Raw genomic sequence first — 24,370 nt, 5'->3', positions numbered from 1 at the left:
TAAATAAAGTCGCATGGCAGACCCTAAGGAATGTTTCAAGACAAGAGTACTAGCAGTTGAAGGCATCTTTAAAAAGAAAGCATTTCAACTTACTCTTGAATCGGTCATGCGTTCTTCCCTTAGGTGAATGGGGAGAGAATTCCACAGTTGTAGAGCCGTTATAGAGAAGATGTATTGTCGGCGCGTATTGATAACATTAAGAGAGGGAGCTGAAAATAAATGCTAATCGTAACACCTAAGAATTCTTGTAGGGGCATAGGGAATTAAAAGCCTATCGATGAAGGCCGGGGTTTTATGAAGATGGCATTTAAGGTTAATAGACATATTTTATAAGATATTCTGTGAGAAACTGGAAGCTAATGTGCTTTTTTGAGAAGCGGTGAGACGCGATCGAATTTTTTTGCTTTCATGATAAGTTTTATTGAGATGTTTTGAATAATTTGAAGACGTCATTTCATTTTGGGCAATTCCCATGAATAGGGCATTGCAGTCATCAACTTTTGAGATCACCAAGGAATATATTAATGTATTTAAAGATTTAGGTTCTAAGAATTTCTAAACAAAGTGTATTTGGCGTAGTTTGAAAAAGGTAGATTTAACAATACTGCTAATATGCTTATGAAATGATAACTTTTGATCAAAAATTACTCCTAAGATCTTAATCGAGTTGACTGTCTTTAGTGTGTTACCCTTGAGGGTAATGGAGAAGCTAGAGTTTGGATTTCCTTGCCACGGGAAAAGCATTACCTTTGATTTTACAACATTTAGGGTCAGTCTTTTAGCAACCAGCGGGGTTGCTGAATAGACCGCCGGGTCAACGGCGCGCCACCATTCGGCGCGCGGCTAAGGTGCACGGCAAAGGCCCGTGCGCCTTTGTGAAGCGTCCTGGAGAAGCGTCCTCATCTACTACAGACTGTCAGCTAAGTTTCCCTCTTTAAGGCCAAATTATAATTGCCAGTTCTTCCATACATTTATAACTGTTTGGTGCCTAATTAAACGCTAGTAGCATAAACAACCATTAGAGACATAATTAACTGTCAGAGGCAAGCCTAACTATTAAGATGCATGAATAGTTGCTATATACACGCGCAATTATTAGTCGCTTGAACTAGGACTCCCTATAGGCCCTCCTAAAGATCCGCCTAGCAACCAAGTATAATTGTTAGATACCCATACCCTCCATCTGTTAACCACATGAATAACTGTTAGCCACATTCTTAACTATCAGAGACTGTTAATTGCATGTACAACTGTTAATCACATGTACAACTGTTAACTGCATGAACAACTATTAGTCGCATGTATAACTATTAGGCACAAAGTAACTGTTAAGCGCATATATAATTGTTAGATGCATGTACAACAAGTTAGTTGCATATGTTAGTCGAATGTATTAGTAGCATCTGATCAACCACAAGAGTCAACTGCAAGTGACACAATCAGTCGCAGGAATATCTATTAGAAACATGCCCAATTATTAGTCGCTACTACCTGGACCTCCTAAGAACTAATCCCACCTGGATCAGCCAGCCAGGTCTCCTTGAGCACCTTCCTCCCCCGGGTCACAAAAAAAAAAAAAAAAATTCTAGGGAAATACAACCTTCCCCTGCCTCAGGACTTCAGGAATACTCAATCTACTAAGATATGCACATGGGATGGAGGTGGTTGCAGCATTTACTGTTGAGTTAGTGGTTTTAATGGTTTTTATTTCCCTTGTTCTTTTTTTAAGGGTTTGGTGGTGTCTTTTTTTTTATATGAGATTACATTAATACGATTTGTAGTGTCTTCTTGCAGGTTGATGATGTAGGGGAAGGATAGAACAGGGTGGTGGATGGATTGTAATTGAGGGTAGTCTTTGATGTTACCGCTTATTAGGTAGATCAGTAGGATTAGTAGGAGATTCATGATTGGGAGGTAGATTGAGTATTCCTGAAGTCCTGAGGCATATTAATGTAATCTCATATAAAAAAAAAGACACCACCAAACCCTTAAAAAAAGAACAAGGGAAATAAAAACCATAAAAACCACTAACTCAACAGTAAATGCTGCAACCACCTCCATCCCATGTGCATATCTTAATATCAGATCTGTTAGAAACAAGGCATTCCTCATAAATGACTGGATCACCAGCAAACAAATAGCCTGCCTCTTTCTAACTGAAACTTGGTTACTATCTGAAGATGATCCTATTATATCTGATCTTCTACCAAACAATTTCAAAATCCTTACGTTAAACTGCACAGGAAAAAACGGAGGATTAGCCATAATCCTTAAAGAAGGATTCGAGTTCGAACTTCTAGATTCTAAAATGACCGACAACCTAGAAATCCTAGCCTGTAAAATCAATAATACCCAGCTAGAAGAATCCTTATCCAGCATACTATTCTACATCCCGCCTAAAAGCTGGTCCAAAGCCAAAGAAGACTTCTGCGAATTCGTCCTGCACAATTCTATCAGCCCCAACTACAACATCATCACAGGGACATAAATTTACACCTAGACAAAGAGAACAACACAGACGCAATAGAGCTTAAAAACTTCCTAACTCTACTCAACTACAACATCCCCGTACCCATACAAACTCACGAAAAAGGCCATCATTTAGACCTAGTTGCCATGTCCACAAAGGAAAACCTTGACCCAATCATCTCTCTGACTGAAGGCACTTGGCATCACGACATCTGGTCTGACCACTTCACCTATTATTTTAAGCTGATCTGGTCACACCGAAAATCTAAAACACGTCTGATGATAAAAAAAGAACATCAAACAAGAGGTTATATTAATCCACAAGAATACTGGTCAGAATACAAACCGCATACAGTAATAGAGGAAGGAACAGACTTCTGGGACCATTGGAATACAACCAGTACTTCCATCCTAGATAAAATCGCCCCTATACATAAAAGCAAAAGCAACGCAAACAAATACAACAAATGGTTCGACACCGAACTATTAAAAACAAAACAAACAGCTAGGCGACTAGAAAGGATTTGGAATAAAACAGGAGAACTGACAGACCACAACAAATGGAGAGCCTACATAAAAACCTACAAACAACTGATAAAAGACAAACGCAAAGCGTTCTACTCCACCAAAATTAACTTATCATGCAAAGCTTCACAAGGAATCAATACAAAAGAGTTATTCAACATAGTCACAAACCTATTTGACACCACCCGCTACACCACACCTGAGCACAACACGAAGTTACCCATCGCGAAGGACCTAGCTCTATATTTTGATTCCAAAATTAAAAACCTAAAAAATAACTGTATAAGCAATAACGATGTAACAATCATCCCCAGCAACTACCAAATAGCTAACTCACATGACAATGAAATACCTACAGACATGATCTGGAGTTCCTTTCTAGATCCAGAATGGAATACCTACACCAAACTCTACAACAAATACTCTAAATCTCACTGCATCCTAGATAGGTGCCCTCCGTAGATTATGAAAGCGGCACCACCAGAATTCAAAATATCACTATTACACTATCTAACCCACAACCAAAAAAATGGGACTTTCCTCACTAACAACGGCCACATAATAATAACCCCCATCCCAAAAAATAGAAAAGAATCCTCAGCGCTAATAACAAACTACAGACCAATAGCATCTATCCCATTCATTGTAAAAATCATGGAAGGACTAGTACACACCCAACTAATGGACTACCTTAATCAATTCTCTCTCCTGCATGAAACTCAATCCGGCTTTAGAACCCTATTCAGTACGGAGACAGTAATCGCTGCCATTCTAGACTATCTGCGCCTATTATTTAGTAAGGGCCTCAATGCCCTGATCATACAATTCGACATGAGCTCTGCATTCGACTTGGTAGACCATGAGAAAATGATGCAATGCTTAGACGCCACTGGTATCAGAGCTGAGGTACTAAACTGGTTTCGTGGCTTCCTCACATCCCGTTTTTACCAGGTACACTTTAACAACGAACACTCCGACACCTGGAGCAACTCATCCGGAGTGCCACAAGGGTCACTGCTTTCCCTACTGCTTTTCAATATCTACATGTCCTCATTAGGTGTGAAACTAACCCAACTAGGAATAAAACTATTCAGCTACGCAGATGACTTTACGATCATCATCCCATTCGCCAACTCCATCTCGGAAACCATTCCCAAGGCATCCGATGCCATAAATGAGATGGAACAATGGATGACAGATTTCAAGCTCAAGCTCAACCCAGAAAAAACAAAATTCTTTGTTGCTTCCCCTCACCTGCTTGACAATAAAACCCCACTATGCATCAATAAACTCAACTACCCTATTCAGCCCACCATGAAAATACTAGGTGTTATTCTAGACCAATGCCTAACAATGAAGGAACAAGTGGATTCCCTATTCAGAAAAGGTTTCCTTACTCTCTGGAAACTCAGAACCATTGAATCATACTTCGATACGTCAACATTCAGAATCCTAGTGCAATCCCTCATCCTGAGTCAGCTTGACTACTGCAACATCGCCTATCTAGCAATCTCACAAAAGAATATGAGACGTCTCCAAATAATGCAAAATGCTGCGGTCAGACTTATCTTCGGGCTGAAGAAATTCCACCACATGACACCCTACTATCGGCAGCTGCACTGGCTATCAACGGAAGCCCGAGTAAGGTTTAAATTTGCCTGCCTCTGCTTCAAAGTACTATACAGCCTGACCCCCAAGTACATAACGGACCTTTTCGCATTTTCTAATAACAAACTCAAGAGAAACACACACCCAAAACTCATTTCCCCCTCCAATTAGAGGCTGCAAAATGAAAAAACACCACGAACACCTTCTCTCTCACCAAGCAGTCCTATGGGGTAAAGACCTAGACCAACTGCTTTCGCCCACTACATACGGGGAATTCAGGAAACGCCTAAAAACATACCTGTTCCAGAAATACCTAAACAATTGACCCGCTCTCCCTCTCTCCTCCCTATTCCACCTGAACTTACAGCACTGTTATAAATATAATCTGTTATCTTCATTTTATCGTAACTTTACGTTGCTATTTATCCCCAATAGGTCCTGTCGGACATTACCTACTAAAATGTACATATTACATTTTCGCTCAGCAAATTGTATTTCTATACTATTGCCTCCTGAGGTCTCTGATCTCTGTATTTCCTCTGAATATCTACTTATTGTATTTCGCTGAATGTCCAGCACTCTTGATTGTAAACCGCCTAGAAGTCGCAAGATTGTGGCGGTATAGAAGAATAAAGTTATTATTATTATTATCTAGCCATTGGTGTATTTGCTCTAGTTTCTTGTTAATTGCTAAGATATCATGGGCATTCTCGAAGTCTAATGGGTACAAAAGCTGAATGTCATCAGCATAGGCGAAAACAATGAACCTGATGGATTGGAAGAGAGTCATCAGAGGAGCTGGAAAAATATTAAACAGAAGTAGTAATAGAATGGATCCTTGTGGAATACCATAGTGTACAGTGTAGCTCTCTGAGGTGGAATTATTGAACGTGATTGTAGAAGTACGGTCACTGAAATAGGAATGAAACCACTGCAGAACCTGATCTGAGATACCGATAGCTTCCAATCTTTTGAGGAGAATATTGTGGTCTATGGTATTGAAAGCAGAGGAAAGCTCAAGAGAAATTAAAAGAACAGATTTATTGTGGTCCAAATGGTAATGAACAGAGGTTGACATGCCTATTAGGGAGTGTTCTGTAGAGTGATGTTGTCTGAAACCTGTTTGATTTGGATGTAGGGTATTTGTTTTTTCAATGAATTCTGAAATTTGTTTGAAGACAACCTTTTCAGTTACTTTTGCTAAGAAGGGGAGATTAGCAATGGGCCTATAATTTGATTTATTATTCAGCGTGATGTTATGGCCTTTAATGATAGGATGGATGGTTGCTTCCTTCCAAGATTTTGGCAAAGAGCTATACTGTAAACTTTGATTCACTGAAGTATGAATGAAAGGACCGAATATAGAGAAGTAACAGGAGGGATTGATTCAGTATGCGATCCTTTAATATAGATGCTCTGGATGAGACGTTCAATCTCCTTAAGACTTGGAAGGTTGAATCAGGAGCATTTCGAAGATAAAGGCAATGTATCGGCTTGGACAGGTTCTGGATTTAAGGGTTTTGCTGAGCTAAAGTCTATCCTAATGGTGTCTACTTTATCAGTGAAGTAGGAAACAAGTTCCTGAGCTGTGGGCAAAGTGCTACTCTGCGCAACTTGTCTCTTGTTCTGAGGGTTTAAGAATTTTAATATTGCATAGAGTGCAGAAGAGTTTTTAGCCTTTTTAATTTGCGTGGAGTAGTATTTCCGCTTTGCCTGATTTATTTTAGATTTATAGAAGCTCGCTTGTTCTTTGACTTTTTCTAAATAACTGAAAGTTTTGTCCTTTCTCCATCTATGTTTGGTTGATCTAACCTATTTTTTGATGAGGGTGAGTTCTGCTGTATACCAGGTATTAGAAAATTTCCTAGGAGGAATTTATCTAATTTGGATGGGAGCCAACTCCTCCATTAGTGAAATGGTGGAAATCATCCATTAGTGTAAGTGGTCTTCCAATGTTGTTGATTTATAGTCCAAAAATTCTAATTTGAGAGTTGAAACAATTGACTCTCTTGTAAGTTTATCAAAATCCCTAAATTTGAAAGCCTTGGGCTCTATGATAAGGTTATCATGAGTGGTGGTATGGTTCACAGAGACAAGAAAATGACTGGACCATGGAACTGGAACGATAGGTCCTAAGGAATATTTGGAATTTGCAGACTTAGGAATTAAGATCATGTCTAATGTATGCCCTGTTTGGTGTGTTGGATCTGTCAAAAGAGGGAGAAGGTCAAGACTGTGGATAAAAGAGAGGGCTTCAACAGAAAGACTACTGTGTGAATCAAAGTGGATGTTGAAGTCTCCAAGAACCAGTGGGTTGGGTGTGGAGGACCCAAAATCATAGAGGAGAGATTGTAAGTGAGAGAGGCCCTCACAGTTGACTGGAGGGGGTAAGTAGAGTAAGAGAACATCAATGTTTGGCCTTGAATTGATTGTAAATTGAAGATATTCAATAAAGGAGTTAGCTGGAGATTGTTCAGTAGTTAGTGACAATGATTCTCAGGAAATAATTGCTAACCCACCCTCCCGCTTATGGTGGCGGTGATTGTATAGAAAAGAGAAGCCAGGCAGGCAGGCATAAGAAAGATAGGCTTCCTTCCCCTCAGTGAGCCAGGTTTCAGTCAAGCATAAGAGATCAAACGAGTTAAGGATTATCGTATCTTTGATAAGGTGATGTTTAGACTTAAGTGAACGCCGTATTAATTAGGCCGATTTTGAGTTGTCTAGTAGATAGGACAGCAAGTGTCGGATCTGCTTTAAGGAAAACCAAAGGATGAGGTGCAAGAGGAATTTCCACCAGCTCAGCACTGGGTCGATGACCCCAATGGACCAAGATGTTTGAAGGAGGAAGCTTTTCCATAGTGATTGCAATTAAGAGAATATGCTTAAAGGAAGGAAGACTTAAGTCTGGGAGAAAGAATTTGAAGGTTTAGACAGAGAAGTAACCAGGAAAGCACGAAAAAAGAGGGCCTTTTGGTAGACTTACCTAATGCAGCAGATACAAATTTTAGAGCACACAGAAGTTGCGCACAATGGAGCGCATTAAAGAACATTGCATACTCCTTAAGCGCACTACTTTGCGGCATGTGCCGCAAAGTCCCAGGCTTTAAATGACATGTACCAAATTTGGGGGGGGGGGGGGGCGGCGCAGTGTCCACAACGTGCCGCCACTATGCAGCAGCAGATCAGCATTACTAAATCTAAAGGAAGAAAAGTACCAGAGGTAAAACAGAACATAAAAAACTTGAACAGGCAATAAAATAACCATAAAAAAGCAAATAAGTGCTTTGCAGAGTGGAGCAGTGCTTTAGCAAGTGGGTGAGCATGCGCCGCAAAGTCCCAAGCTTTAAATGACATGTACCAGATTTTGTGGGTGGAGTCCACAACGTGCCACCGCTATGCGGTGGTAGATCAGTGTTACTAAATCTAAGGGAAGAAAAGTAACAGAAGTAAGACAAAACATAAAAAACTTGAAAACAGGCAATAAAATAACCATTTCAAAGCAAATAAGTGCTGTGTAGAGTGGAGCAGTGCTTCAGCAAGTGGGGAGGAAGGAAAGAAGAAAGAAGGAAAGAAAAGAGAAGGAAAAGAGCGAAGAAAAGAAGAAAAGAAGGAAAAAAGAAGAAAGAAGGAAAGAAAGAAAAATGAAAGGAAAGAAAAAAGCAAGAAAGAAATGAAAGAAAGAAAAAAAAATTAATGAAAGAAAGAAATGAAAGAAAAATTAATGAGGAAAATATCAAACGCGCAAACAGGAAAGCAAAGGCTAAAACTAAGAACATTAAAAAGCTCGACTTCTTAGCTCCATGGAAAACTTAAGAACTGAGGAGCCGCGCACCTACGTTGGGCAGGAAGGCACTTGCGCATGTGCGGTGCGGTCAGTCACAAACTTTCTAAAATTCTTAAAGTGCCGGTGCACTTATATAGCTGTCTGTACTGGGGCTCCGTGGATGACAACACCCACATATGAGAATATGCTGCCTGCCTGTCCAGGGATAGAGAGTTTACGGGAGGGAGCATAGGGGGAGACGAGTAAGGAGATATACTGAGGAGTTACAGAGTAAATGCACTTGTAAATTAGTAAGAGGAGTTTGAACTGTATTCGGAAGCAGATGGGGAGCCAGTGAACAGATTTGAGGAGAGGGGTAATGTGAGCATGGTGGCTCTCACGGAAAATGAGTAGTGCAGCAGCGTTTTGAATGGATTGAAGGGGAAAGAGACGGATGATCGGGAGACCTGAGAAAAGTAAATTGCAGTAGTCTAAGCGAGATGTAATGAGAGCATAGATAAGGGTTTTGGTAATGTGCTCGGAGAGGAGAAGTCGGATTTTGGTAATATTAAAGAGGAAGAAGCAACAGATTTTAGCGGTCTGTTGGATCTGAATGGAGAAGGAGAGAGAAGAGTCAAAGATTACCACGAGGTTGCAAGCAGACAAGACAGGGAGGAGGAGTGTGTTATCCTCAGAAATAGAGAACGCGAGGGGGGGGTGGATTTAGGTGGAAAGATAAGGAGTTTGGTTTTAGCCATATTCCAGTTTAGATGGTGGTGAGACGTCCAAGAGGCACTGTTGGTCAGGCAGGCTGAGATTTGGGCCTGAATTCCTGTAGAAATATCTAGTGGGGAGAAGTAGACCTGGGAGTCAACAGCATAGAGGTGATATTGAAAACCATGGGAGGAGATCAGTGTACTGAAAGAACAGGTATATATGGAGAAGAGGAGAGGACCCAGGAGCAGAGTGTAACATACACTGAAAATACAATATGAGGGGATAGGAGGTGGGGTATTTTGAATAAGGAGTTGAGTTGGCAAAGAGATGGTGAGAGTCGGCACTAAGAGTTAGCTAAATGTTTGTAGTATTCATGTTTGCCAAGCAAGATGGTAGATTGGAAGGACATCAGCATGAATATGAAGTGTATGAAGTTGGCATGTGTGCAGGATTTAAGCAAGGATTGCAGCTAACGGATGTTGGGGATCAGCCAGGACTGGGATTTGGCACATCTAACAGGACGTGAAATGAGAGGGGTGAGGGTATCAATAGCAGAAGAGAAAGTTGAGTTATAGAAGAGGACAGCTTCATCAACAAACTTGTGTGACAAGAGTAGTTGAAAGGAGGGATGAGACAGAGACAGTGGTAGAGAACGAATCAGGGTCAATAGATTGAAGATTCCTAAATGTATGGGTAGTGATCAGCCGGGGTTTTTTTTGGGGGGGTGGGGGGTGGGCAGGGAGGGTGGTAAGTTGTGAAGGTTAGCAGATGATGGTCAGAGAGGGGAAGAGTTGAGGTGCAGAATTCAGTGGTAGAGCAGTTGAAGGAAAAGATACGGTTGAAGCAGTGGCCTTTCTGGTGTGTAGGGTGGTGAAGCACAGCTGGAGATTATATGAGGAGATTAGAATGAGAAACCTGGATGTATAGGAATCAGAGGAGTCATCAGCATTGAGTTTGCTCTAATTTAGGTCTCCTTTTTTTTGCTCTAATTTAGGTGTCCTTTTTTTTGTTCCCCTGTAAATGAATTGTATATTTTTTTAATTGTACGCTACTTAGGTAATTTTTTTGATAGATAGTGTAATAAACTAAAATGATAAACTAAAAATAAACCCTCCACCACCCCAAAATGACTCAAAAAATTTCTATAGTAGAAGCTGTTCTAACAGCTACAGTATACCTACACTAATTCATGCTTAACAAGACCAAGAAATTGCTCCTTTTCAATTCCATCTCCTATCCTGATCAGACACACAGAAAGCTTAAACACATATCCAGCACTCAAAAGAACATGCAGAGGTGTTAAAAATTCCATGAGCCATATTCTTTAATGCTTTAGAGATTTGCTAATTATTTTTAGAACAGTTCCAGAAACCTGGATGCAAAAGCTCATTGCATTAGACTCAGTGTGAATTTGTCAGAATAAAATGTGTAGCAAACCAAATTCTAGATTTATGGAAAACTCAAAAATCCACTATTATGAAACAAAATGATCCTGCAAAATTCTACAGAGCCAAAAGGTATTTAGTCAATATGTACTTTGTACAAGAAATTCATTATTCATTAATGAAGGAAGGTTACTTTTAAACAAAGTTTGATTTCACTCACCAAGAAAACCAATGATCCATCTAATCCAAGCATCTAAAACAAAAGTAAATATAAAAACACAATCAGAACAAAACTGAAAATTTTCAGCATTTAAACTGTGCTACAAAATGATTACGTTCATATCTTGCAATATCTTTTCTGATAGATAGATGTGTCATTCTGGACAGTAGGGTTTTCTCCCTATGCTTGCGAGCTGTGCAGAAGGAATTCACTCCAGGTTTCCTATAATGTGAGAGGTCTTAATTCGTCTCATAAAAGACGAATTTTGATACAGGAATTGGTATACAGTCAGGCTGCTATTTGCTTTTTACAAGAAACACATTTGACTAGAACATCCCAAGAAATATGGGATTGGGATTCTCTTTGCCAAGAATCTTACACTTGAGGTAGTGCGGGATCTCCAGGGGAATTTATTATTTTGGTGATCACTCTGCAGGACTTGAAATTAACCTTGCCAAGAATCTTACACTTGAGGTAGTGCGGGATCTCCAGGGGAATTTATTATTTTGGTGATCACTCTGCAGAACTTGAAATTAACCTTGGTCAATCTTTATGCTCCAAATGAAGGCCAGGGGGCGTTTTTGGAGGATCTGGGGGCTAAGATTTTGCAGGTGAAGGAGGGGTCTCTCATTGTTGGAGGGGATTTTAATCTGACCTGTGCACCCCATCTGGACAACATCTTTCTTGAGATTGCTAGGAGTAGTTGATGTCTGGTGTTGGTACACCCTGGAGTGTGGGACTACACTTATCATTTGATAGTGCATTGTTCTTATTTCCGCCTGGATTATTTTCTGGTTGATAAGGATTTTTTGGCTCGTGTTGTCGAGGCAGGGATAGAACCTATTTCGTGGTCTGATCATGCCCCGGTTTGGGTTCTGTTGCGGGGGGCTTCAGGCGTTTCATGGCATACATTTTGGAGACTGAATGATAGCTTGCTGGATGACCCCCACATTGTGGATAAACTGAGGGTGGTTCTTGCGGAGTATATTGATCTTGACGTCAGTGCAGATGGGGAAGTCTCTCCAGGGGCAGTTTGGGAAGGCCTTAAAGCGGTCCTCCAAGGACATCTTATTTCTTGGGCCTCGTTTCAGAATAAGCAGTGTTGGCTGCGTCTTGCTGCCCTTTATGGTACCATCGCCCGTCTGATGCTTATATCAGCCGGGAAATGCTGGTATTTGGGCATGGTTGCGGGAAGCTCAGCGAGAATTGCAGGAATTACAACAGATGCAGTTTCATATCCAATTGCTGAAGCAACAATTTTTTGAGTTGGGTAATAAGGGTCATCAATTGAAAGCTCAATGAGTGTGGAATAATATTCTGGCCTTGCGCTCAAATGCAGGACTCTGGTGCGAGAGGAGGAGCAGATTCACGACTCTTTTGTGCAATATTATTAACGATTTTATGCAGCTAGAGCTGAGCTTCCGGGTGTGGATATGGATGCATTCTTACGACCTTTGCAGTTGCCTCAGATTGACTCTTCTGATGCGCGGTTGCTGGATCATCCGATTACCCTGGTGGAGGTGCAGCAGGCTCTTTAGGCTATGCCAGTGATGGCTAACCTTTTTGAGCCCGAGTGCCCAAACTGCTGCACAAAACCAAAGAATTTCCTCAAAGTGCCAGCACGTCAATTAAACCTTAATAACAAGATTTTAGTATCTAAAAACTCTTTATAAAGTTGCCTGAACTATGTAACATCATTGTTAAAGGTTGGAATCTTTGTATTGTCAGAGAATCAATTTGATTCACAATCCTATGGTTTTCATTTCAATTTATTGGCAATTTATAATGTTTTAATGATTTCATTCATGGGCCGAATACACATATACTTTTCTCTGTCACCGCACTATTTGACCAAAAGATTTGTAAGCCTGCAACCACGTCAAGGTAGACTCTTTCAGCAGCTCCCCTCCCTCCCCCTTACCTTTGTGGCCAAGTCAAAATGATCTACCAACAATAAAATTTTAAAAACACAAAGCACGCTGTACGCAGAGAAAATGTTAATTATCATTTATATTCCGCGGGTTTTCAAAGAGGTCAAGGCAGATGACTTTATGCAATGTCACCTCAGTAACAACTATACAAAAATAGACAAATATTCCCCCTCCCTTTTTACTAAACCGCGATAGCGGTTTTTAGCGCAGGGACCTGCGCTGAATGCCCCACGCTGCTCTTGAAGCTCATAGGCTCCCTGCGCTAAAAAACGCTATTGCTGTTTAGTAAAAGGGGGCCATAGTGCAAAATATAGACAGCATATATAAATTCTCAAAACGGAAACATTTTGATCACTAAACTGAAAATAAAATCATTTTCCTACCTTTGGTAATTTCATCAGTCTCTGGTTGCACTTTATTCTTCTGACTGTGCATCCAATATTTCTTCCCTTTTTTCAGCCTCCTGTATGCTTTCTCTCCTCCAGACCTCATTCCCTCCCCAAACTTTTTCTTTGTTTCACCGTGCCCCCCTTCTTTCTTTTTCTCTCTCTCCATACCCCCTTTCATTCTGTATGTCTGTCTTTCTCTCTCTCTCTCCGTGCCCCATTTTTCTTTATTTCACCCAGCCCTCTTTCTTTTTTTTTTTTTGGCTCCCTGTCCCCCCCTTTCTTTCTTTCTCCTTGCCCTCCCCTATGCCACCACCATTGGGAAAATGCTGCCACCACCACTGGGGAATAGGCTGCCACTGCCGCTATCGGGAACAGGCCGGCGCCGAGTTCGCCCTGCTTCTCTTCCCCACGGGGCCGACCAACTCTCGCCACTCGAAGTCAATTCTAACATCGGAGAGGACATTCTGGGCCAGCCAGGCAGCGATTGGCTGGCCAAGAACGTCCTCTCCGACATCAGAATTGACGCGGGTGGCGAGAGTTGGTCGGCCCCACAGGGAAAAGCAGGGAGAACTTGGCACTGGCCTGTTCCAAATGGCGGCGGTGGCACTCAAGTGGCTAAAGAGACGCAGTTTGCCAGCCTAGGGAGAACACTGGAGGGTGGCCAGCTGTGCACCCCCTTGGGGCGTAAAACCGGGGTAGACCGCCCCCACCCCCACCTTGGTATGCCACTGTCTGTACCTCACTCCCTCCCTATGACCAAAAATTCTCCTTTCTTCTATTCCCCGTGTACACAACCATCTCTTTCCCTCCCTTCCTCTCTCCCAAGTCCTTGCCTTCTGTGTCCAAAAACACATTCCCTCCCCCACCTCAGCATCTCTTTCCCTCCCTTCCTCTCTCCCAAGTCCATGCCTTGTGTCCAAAAACACATTCCCTCCCCCACCTCACATCTATTTCCCTCCCTTCCTCTCTCCCAAGTCCATGCCTTGTGTGCAAAAACCCATTCCCTCCCCCACCTCAGCATCTCTTTCCCTCCTTTCCTCTCTCCCAAGTTCATGCTTTCTGTGTCCAAAAACCCATTCCCTCCCTTCCTCTCTCCCAAGTCCATGCCTTCTGTGTGCAAAAACCCATTCCCTCCCCCACCTCAGCATCTCTTTCCCTCCTTTCCTCTCTCCCAAGTTCATGCTTTCTGTGTCCAAAAACCCATTCCCTCCCCCACCTCAGCATCTATTTCCCTCCCTTCCTCTCTCCCAAGTTCATGCCTTGTGTCCAAAAACCCATTCCCTCCCCCACCGCAGCATCTATTTCCCTCCCTTCCTCTCTCCCAAGTCCATGCCTTCTGTGTCCAAAAACCCATTCCCTCCCCCACCTCAGCATCTCTTTCCCTCCCTTCCTCTCTCCCAAGTCCATGCCTTCTGTGTGCAAAAACCCATTCCCTCCCCCACCTCAGCATCTCTTTCCCTCCTTTCCTCTCTCCCAAGTTCATGCTTTTTGTGTCCAAAAACCCATTCCATCCCCCACCTCAGCATCTATTTCCCTCCCTTCCTCTCTCCCAAGTTCATGCCTTGTGTCCAAAAACCCATTCCCTCCCCCACCTCAGCATCTATTTCCCTCCCTTCCTCTCTCCCAAGTCCATGCCTTCTGTGTCCAAAAACCCATTCCCTCCCCCACCTCAGCATCTCTTTCCCTCCCTTCCTCTCTCCCAAGTCCATGCCTTCTGTGTCCAAAAACCCATTCCCTCCCCCACCTCAGCATCTCTTTCCCTCCTTTCCTCTCTCCCAAGTTCATGCTTTCTGTGTCCAAAAACCCATTCCATCCCCCACCTCAGCATCTCTTTCCCTCCCTCTCTCCCAAGTTCATGCCTTCTGTGTCCAAAAACCCATTCCCTCCCCCACCTCAGCATCTCTTTCCCTCCCTTCCTCTCTCCCAAGTCCATGCCTTCTGTGTGCAAAAACCCATTCCCTCCCCCTCCTCAGCATCTCTTTTCCTCCTTTCCTCTCTCCCAATTCATGCTTTCTGTGTCCAAAAACCCATTCCATCCCCCACCTCAGCATCTCTTTCCCTCCCTTCCTCTCTCCCAAGTCCATGCCTTCTGTGTCCAAAAACCCATTCCCTCCCCCGCCTCAGCATCTCTTTCCCTCCTTTCCTCTCTCCCAAGTTCATGCTTTCTGTGTCCAAAAACCCATTCCATCCCCCACCTCAGCATCTCTTTCCCTCCCTCTCTCCCAAGTTCATGCCTACTGTGTCCAAAAACCCATTCCCTCCCCCACCTCAGCATCTCTTTCCCTCCCTTCCCCTCTCCCAAGTCCATGCCTTCTGTGTGCAAAAACCCATTCCCTCCCCACCTCAGCATCTCTTTCCATCCTTTCCTCTCTCCCAAGTTCATGCTTTCTGTGTCCAAAAACCCATTCCATCCCCCACCTCAGCATCTCTTTCCCTCCCTTCCTCTCTCCCAAGTCCATGCCTTCTGTGTCCAAAAACCCATTCCCTCCCCCTCCTCAGCATCTCTTTCCCTCCCTTCCTTTCTCCCAAGTTCATGCCTTGTGTCCAAAACGCACTCCCTCCTTTTGTGTTCCCCGTTTGTCTCCAGCCCATCTTATCAACTTTCTCAGCAAAATGTAGCTCGAGCCGCGTAGGCTTGTCTTCTATTTCCTGCCTGTCCCGCCGCGCACACATAGCCAATCGGAAATCTTCCCCGACGTCAGCGCTGACGTCAGGGAAGATTTCCGATCGGCTGTGTGAGCAGCAGGGCAGTTGGAGTAGAAGACGAGCCTCGCGGCTCGAGTTATATTTAACCCCGCAGGTCCCCCATCGTCCCCGTTCAGCTCTCTCTCCTGTGCACCCCCTGGTAGTACTGCCCTGATGGCGGCCCTGCGCGTGCCAGCTGCAAGGCCTTCGCGTGCCACAGTTGGCACGCGTGCCATAGGTTCGCCATCGCTGGTCTATGCCTTCGGGCAACTCTCCGGGGCTTGATAGTTTTACAGTCAAGTTTTACAAATTGTTTCAGGTCGCTCTGTTTCTGCCTTTACTTCATGTGTTTAATACTTTAGAAGAGGGTTCTCTTCCTTATTTTATGCACCTGGCTGGTATTACCGTGCTCCACAAGTTGGGCAAGGATATCTTATCCTGTACCTCGCATATGCCTATCTCTCTCTTGGTGGACGATACCAAGCTTCTTGCTAAAATTTTGACAAATCGTTTGTTGTCTTGGCTCCCTCATCTTGTCCACCCAGGACAGTTGGGCGTTATTCCGGGGCACCAGGTGGGTGATAGTATGCAGCAGATTCTTAACCTCCTGGAGTTTATGATGCGCCACAAAAGACCTATGGAGCTGCTCTCCATCGATGCCAAGAAGGTCTTTGACAAGGTCTCTGGTCCCTTTTGTTTCGTACTCTAGAGTATTTTGGGTTTGGTCCTCGTTTGTTGAGTTGGATTAAGGTCCCATATACTGATCCGGTGGTGGGCCGGGAATATAAGGTATCTTTATTTGCCGACGACTTGCTGTTTACATTAATGCAGCCAGATATTTCTCTGTAGCGGGTGGTCGCAGTTTTAGTTGAGTATGGTCAGTTTTCTGGCTTTCAAATTAACATGTCTAAGTCTGAAGTCCTGAATGTGTCCCTTTCAACTGAAAGTGTGCGGGCTCTACGGGAGGCCTTTCTTTTCGTTGAGTGTGATGCTCCCTGCGTTATCTGGGGGTGCACTTGGGGTTGCCAGGTTCCTCTCTATTTGAAGAGGTAGGTTACAGAAACGGACAGGAACCACATTACAGGTCATGGACCCGACGGGCCGCCGCGAGAGCGGACCGCTGGGCGCGATGGACCAATGGTCTGACCCAGTGGTGGCAACTTCTTATGTTCTTATGATCTTAACTATCTCCCAGTTATCTGGCAGATGCATCGGGATCTGGCCACCTGGAAGAACCTTTGCTTCTCGTGGTTGGGCAGGATAGAAACATAGAAACATAGAAATTGACGGCAGAAAAGGGCTATAGTCCATCGAGTCTGCCCATACCAATGACCCACTCCCTGATTCTTACTCTCCTAGAGATCCCACATGAATATCCCATTTTCTCTTGAAATCTAACACGCTGCTGGCCTCAATCACCCTCTGAGGCAGCTCGTTCCAATGATCTACCACCCTTTCAGTGAAGAAGTACTTCCTCGCATCACCCTGAAATTTCCCTCCCCTGATTTTCAGCGAGTGTCCTCTGGTTACTGAGGGCCCTTTAAGACTGAAGATATCATCTTTCACCTCTATACGCCCAGTAATATACTTAAAGGTCTCAATCATGTCCCCTCTCTCTCTTCGCTCCTCCAGTGAGTACATCCGCAGTTTTTTTTTAACCTTTCTTCATACGTGAGTTCCCTGAGCCCCAAAACCATCCTGGTAGCCATTCGCTGAACCGACTCAATTCTCAACACATCTTTTCGGTAGTGTGGTCTCCAGAATTGAACATAATACTCGAGATGAGGTCTCACCATGGATCTGTACAGCGGCATTATGACTTCAGGTTTTCTGCTGACAAAACCCCTACGGATACAGCCCATCATTTGTCTTGCCTTGGACGATGCCTTCTCTACTTGATTGGCAGCCTTCATATCGTCGCTAATGATCACTCCTAAATCACGTTCCACCGTGGTCCTGGACAAGGTTTCACCATTTAGTGTGTAAGTTCTGTGTGGATTTTTTTTGCCTAGGTGCATTACTTTACATTTTTTAGCATTGAAGCCCAGCTGCCAAGTTGATGACCACTGTTCAAGCTGTCTTAGGTCCTGCGTCATAAAGTCAGGCACACTGCTTTTGCCAACTATGTTGCATAGTTTGGCATCATCGGCAAACAGTGATACTTTTCCTCTAAGTCCTTGGGTCAAATCTCCTATGAATAAATTGAATAGAATCGGCCCTAAGACGGAGCCCTGAGGTACTCCACTCATCACTGCTGACGTTTTGGAGGGGGTACCGTTTACCATCACCCTTTGAAGCCTACCATCTAGCCAATCCCTTACCCATGTTGTGAATGTATCCCCTAATCCCATCGATTTTAGTTTGTTCAACAGCCTGCGGTGTGGAACGCTATCAAAAGCTTTGCTGAAGTCCAAGTATATCACGTCAAGGGACTCACCGGCATCCAGATGACTGGTCACCCAATCAAAGAAGTCAATCAGATTAGATTGGCAGGACCTTCCCCTGGTGAATCCGTGTTGATGTGGATCACGTAGATTTTCTTCATCTAGAATTTTGTCAAGTTCCTGTTTGATCAGTGTTTCCATGAGTTTGCACACTATGGATGTAAGACTCACCGGTCTGTAATTTCCTGTCTCCGTTCTGCAGCCCTTTTTGTGGAGTGGAATTACGTTAGCTGTTTTCCAGTCTAGGGGTACTATTCCCGTGCGCATGGAAAGATTGAAGAGTACGGATAGTGGTTCAGCCAGAACTTCACTCAGCTCTCTGAGTACCCTGGGGTGTAGATTGTCTGGCCCCATAGCTTTGTCTACTTTGAGTCTTGAAAGTTCGTGGTAGACATTACTAGGTGTAAACTCGTAATCACGAAACAGGTCATTTTGGCTGTTTCTTATTTGTAATTGCGGACCATCTCCAGGTGCTTCACAGGTGAATACTGAGCAGAAGTATTCGTTTAGCAGTTCTGCTTTGGTAGTATCAGATTCTGCGTAGTTTCCATCTGATTTCCTAAGGCGTTCTATTCCATTTTTGTTTCTCTTCCTGTCGCTAATGTACCTGAAGAAGGATTTGTCCCCTTTTTTAATGTTCCGTGCTAGATCTTCCTCTGTTTGAAGTTTGGCTTCCCTGACTGCCTTTTTGACAGCCTTAGATCTGACCAGATAGTCTTCTTTTGCCTCCCTTTTCCCAAGATGTTTGTAGGTAATAAATGTTTCTTTTTTCATTTTAATGAGGTCAGAAATTTAGTGATTGTTAAAATGATGGTCCTGCCCCACTTTCTTTTTCTGTTTTAGGTGCTGCCTATCTGGGTGGAGAGGAGGGTTCTGGTTGGATTCAGAGGGCTCTTTGGAGTTTCATATTGGAGGGTAAGTCTCCTCGGATTAACTGGTGGGTTCTTTACCTGAGTACAGCTGAGGGAGGTCTGGGGGATGGCCAATTTACAAAAATACTACCAGGATGAACAGATGCGAGCCCTGGTGAAGATTGAGCAGAGGGATCTTGCCCCGGACACCTTATTGCATTTCCCCTGGGTTCAAAAGGGGGGACCCTGGAGTCCGTTCATACCACCCTACGAGTCTGGAGGGCCACTAGGGCGATGTTGTTGCCGGGCCAAACTTACTCCTGATAAACTCCTTTGATCTGTAACTGGGAGTTTGGTCCTGGTCAGGAGAGTCCTATTTATCAGATTTGGGCTCGCAAGGGATTGGTGTGTGTAGGTCAAATGTTTTATGCTGGGAGGTGTAAATTTAAGAGATTTAGGGAATTGCAGGTTCAATACAACTCTGGAGGATTCAATTTAAATGTGCAACTGTAATTTTCAAAATCCTATATGGATTTTCAATGCCAAATTATCAATGCCAGAGCCACCCTCGATTCTACCCCATCCCTCCTAAGCATAATCACAACTCACCCCACAGAAAAAGATTCAACCGCAGCAGACAGATCTTGGTCTCAATTCACCAACATACAATGGCCTGATTTCAATAACCTCTACAAAAAATACAGCCACGCCTCCTGTGACTACAACCACTGCCCCTCATACCTCCTCACCACCTCCAGTGTAAAATTCCGTACACTACTTCTACAATGGATTCAATCCACGCTCACGGATGGCATTTTCCCCACTGCACTCAGCAAAATCATCATCACTCCAATCCAAAAAGATCCAAAAGGACCACCAGACCAACCCTCCAACTTCAGACCTATTGCCTCAATACCGCTATACGTCAAACTTACAGAAGGCCTAGTGGCCAAACAACTCACTAATTATCTGGATGACCATAACATACTCCACCCCACACAATCTGGCTTCAGATCCAATTTCAGCACAGAAACTCTCCTAGCCTCCCTTATGGACACAATCAGACAACACCTCAGCACAGGGAAAAAAATGCTCCTTATACAATTAGACCTAACCGCAGCCTTTGACCTAGTGGATCACAATATCCTTCTGCAAATTTTGGACGCAATAGGTATCTCTGATAAAGTATACGCTTGGTTTGAAGGCTTCCTAAAATCCAGAACCTACAGCGTAAAATCAAACAACGTAAAATCAGAACCTTGGGCAAACCCCTGCGGAGTACCACAGGGTTCCCCACTATCACCCACCCTCTTCAACCTATACACTGCCTCTCTCGGAACACATCTGAACAATCTAGGTATAATTACCTACAGCTACGCGGACGACATTACCATCCTCACACCTTACGATCAACCTAAACCCACCATGCCAAACATCCTACACAGAATACTTAATACAGTTACGATCTGGATGAAAGATCACAAACTTAAACTCAACCCAGACAAAACCAAACTCATCCTATTCGAAAATGACAAAATCCAAACCTCAAAAAATTTAGAAATCAACTCTATCAACTACCCCATCCAAACCACCATAAAACTACTAGGAATGACCTTAGACAGAAGCTGTACCATGCAACCACAAATAAATAATACAATCCAGAAATCCTTCACAATCATGAGAAATTTGAGACAAGTCCGGAAATTTTTTGAAAGAAATCAATTCCAGCTTATAGTACAATCTCTAATCCTAGGACTGCTAGACTATTGCAACATCCTATTCCTCCCATGCCCTGCTACTATGATCAAACAACTTCAAACAATCCAAAACACAGCCTTGAGACTCATCTTCTCATTAAGAAAATTTGACCACATCACAGAAGCTTACATCAACTCACATTGGCTACCAATCCAAGGAAGAATACAATTCAAATTCTACTGCATGCTATTTAAATCCCTAAACGGAGACAGTCCTTCCTACCTGAATAACCGCCTCAACCAAACATCCACACTCAGACACAGAAAAACGCACTCCCCATTCATACCCCCCCCGATCAATGAAGTAAGAAGATCAAAACTTCACGATGGCCTCCTAGCCACTCAAGCCGCAAAAATGGATACCCGAATTTCCAAACTACTGATGACCACATCAGACTACAAGACATTCAGAAAAGAAATAAAAACAATACTTTTTAAGAAACTCCTAAATCAGCCCTAACTTCACCTAATTTTACCTCCATGTACACAATTTACTGTAAACTGTAATTATCCTTACCTCGAAACTACCTAACTGCCACTCTAATGTATCTTCAATTCCTACATTGTAACCCCATTTTATAAATCTTTTTGTAAGCCGCCTTGAACCGCAAGGTAATGGCGGAATAGAAATCCCTAATGTAATGTAATGTAATGTATTTTTTCTCCTTTGGTTCCCATCTCATTTAATTCACAAGAAATCTCTAATTCTAGGAGTTCTCAGAAATATAAACTTGGCTTTCCCACTATTAAAGGAATAAAAACTAGGCCAATTTTTGTTGATCATTTTCTTTCTTATTTGTAAAAGTTTGTAATGATCTTCCTTCTATAACTAGAGTTCTCTCTCATCTACGCACTTTTCGTAAAGTACTGAAGACATATTTATTTCAGAAATTTACTAATAAGCACATAAGCATTGCTTCTGCCGAGTCACTAATGATCCTTCTTTTTCAAATAATCAATATAAAAGATAAAATTTTGGCCTAAAAGATAAAGTTTCTATTCTAATCTCCTGTATAATTTTATTAATATTTTTGTTAACCGAGTCGAGCCCTCCTGGTGGGATGAATCAGTATAAAAAATAAAAAAAATCACAGATTAGATTAGATTAGTTTGTCTGCTAAGAAATTCTATTTCCCCTGAATATTGATTGCTTTGAGAAAGATTTTGCAAGCAATCATCCAAAGTCAGATCTTTTATGCCTCTTGACAGAAAAGGAGAGAACCCGTCCCTCCTTGCTTGTTTATATAGTACAAGGCGACATGATTGTCCATGTGGACTAGAAGGACCTGACTGACTACTAAATGTTGAAAAGCTCTGAGAGCATAGTAAATCACAAAAGATTTATGTGAAAGTGTCGTTCTCTGGAGGACCAGTGACCTTGAGTGCAAAGGCCATCCAGATGAGTTCCCCAAGCATAGGTTGACAAATCTGTGGTCAGAACTTTTTGATGAAGAGGCATGCGAAACAAAAGCACTCTGGAAAGATTGGAAGAGTTCATCCACCAATGAAGTGATCATCAAAGAGACAAGGTGATGGAGATCTCAAGAAAGCCTACACTCATGTCTCCATTCATCCGGCTTACAGGAAGTATCTCAGATTTCAAGTGGCACATCACCACTATCAATACAAAGTTCTACCTTTTGGCCTGGTGTCCTCTCCCAGAGTCTTCATCAAGTGCATTGTAGTGGTGGCAGCAGCCTTGAGGTCTCAGGGCTTTCAAGTCTTCCCTACCTAGACGACTGGCTTATCAAGGATCCTTTGTCTCAAGGTGTGATCTTAGCGACAAATCAGACTATATTATTTCTTCAGAACTTAGGTTCGAGATCAACTTCCCCAAATCACAATTTTAGTCATCTCAAAGGCTCCAGTTCATAGGCACTCTACTCGATACCATTCAACTCAGGGCATTTCTTCCTCAAGAACGTCAGGACAATCTCATCCAACTTTGTCATCAGATTGCCCAGCTTAAGTCCATTTCAGCCAGGTGCATGATAGTTCTACTGGGTCACATGGCTTACACAGTCCACGTGACTCCCCTTGTGAGGCTTCATCTCCGGATGCCTCAATGGTCTCTGGCGTCACAGTGGTCTCAGGTGCTCGACCCACTCTCACAATGGGAGATGACCTGGGCATTGATGCGCACCAATGTGTGCGGGTCATCCCCGTTTGCTGGACATTCCCGTTTGGTTTGTTGATCACTTGAATGGAGTTCCCTAAGCAAATTGCCACTACTGGAGAAGCCCAGGACTTGCTCGATAAAGAAAGGATCGAGGTTCCTGCTGATTCTGCCTGTGGCACTGTCCTACGATATATTCAACAGTGCTTGTCCAGCTTCAGATAGCAGCGCATGGATCGTAGAAGGGGAGCCCCTGCGCAGAGGACAATGGAGGCCACTATGGCAGTTTCAGCAGTGGGCCCTTCATCTTGAAATACTGTGTGTAGAAGCTGGACTCAGAGTACCTACACCCAATTTGTGCCTCCATTGGTATCTGTGATACTTCAAGGCCATCAATCTATACAGAGTACCAGTCCAATTTAGTCAGCACTAATTGCATATCTGCAGCACTAGGCGAGCCACCATCAGGAACAGTTTAGTAAAGTACACTTCCCCCTCCTCCCACACAGTGTCATAACCCAATGGAGGGCTCAAGATCACTATGTAGAATAGATGACCAGGCTCAGAAGTGGTAAAGCTCAGCTCTATCCCTCCTACCATAGATCACCTGACTGCCAGAATTGTCCAAAGATGGAAAAAGTGTCATTGAGGTCTCCCCCCCCCCCCCAATGATCAGTGAGCCCTCTTTGTATTGCAGCATCTTAGATGTTATCTCATGGAAGAAGTCCCCCGGTCTCTCATTCGGTGCACAAAGATTAGCAAAGGTATAGTGTGACCTTGGCGAATCCCCACCACAATTAACAACCACTATAAGAAGAGAAATAACAGGAACTTCCCCAAGCTAATGAAAGTGCATGGCTCTGCAATATTACAATTAAACAAATCAATGTTAAATATCACATAACCTATAACATGGTGGAATGAACAAGCTACCCACCTGAGTTCAACAAGCACTAAAGCACAGTTACTTACCGTAACAGGTGTTATCCAGGGACAGCAGGCATATATTCTCACATGTGGGTGACGTCATCTACGGAGCCCCGATGCGGACAGCATTTCAAGCAAACTTGATTGAAGATTCAAGCTTGCTGGCTGCACCACGCATGTGTGCCTCCTGCTCCACTAGAGGGCGCATCCCCTCCTCGTGGTCTCTAGTTCACATATCCAGCAAAGAAGCCAACCCCGGGGAGGTGGGCGGGTTGTGAGAATATATGCCTGCTGTCCCTGGATAACACCTGTTACGGTAAGTAACTGTGCTTTATCCCAGGACAAGCAGGCATGATATTCTCACATGTGGGTGACCTCCAAGCTAACTGATAAGGGATGGAGGGAGGTTGGCAATTTAAGAAAATAGGTTACGTGAGACCGATTGGCCAAACCGGCCATCGCTCCTGGACAGTGTATCCAGGCAGTAGTGTGAGGTGAAAGTATGAACCGAAGACCACGTGGCAGCCTTGCAGATATCCTCGATAGGCGTGGACCTGAGGAAAGCTATCAAAGCTGCCATCGC

At 43.4% G+C, this 24,370-nt stretch overlaps 1 protein-coding gene across 3 annotated transcripts in view; it reads right to left on the bottom strand.

The window, feature by feature from the left end:
* The window catches only part of MARCHF6 (membrane associated ring-CH-type finger 6), a 590,605-nt gene that overhangs the window by 367,320 nt on the left and 198,915 nt on the right, over window positions 1-24,370 (bottom strand). For 2 of the 3 annotated variants that reach the window (XM_033929823.1, XM_033929821.1), the window contains exon 9: window positions 10,688-10,720. The exons of the other annotated variant lie outside the window; for it this stretch is intronic. In XM_033929823.1, the coding sequence (XP_033785714.1) occupies window positions 10,688-10,720 (33 nt within the window). The remainder of the gene's footprint in view (window positions 1-10,687; window positions 10,721-24,370) is intronic. 3 annotated transcript variants of the gene reach the window in all.

This window comes from Geotrypetes seraphini, chromosome 2 (genome assembly GCF_902459505.1).
Source record: "Geotrypetes seraphini chromosome 2, aGeoSer1.1, whole genome shotgun sequence".
NCBI lineage: Eukaryota > Metazoa > Chordata > Amphibia > Gymnophiona > Dermophiidae > Geotrypetes > Geotrypetes seraphini.
Note: the sequence above shows the minus strand (reverse complement) of the source record. Positions and strands in the feature narration are given on the sequence as shown.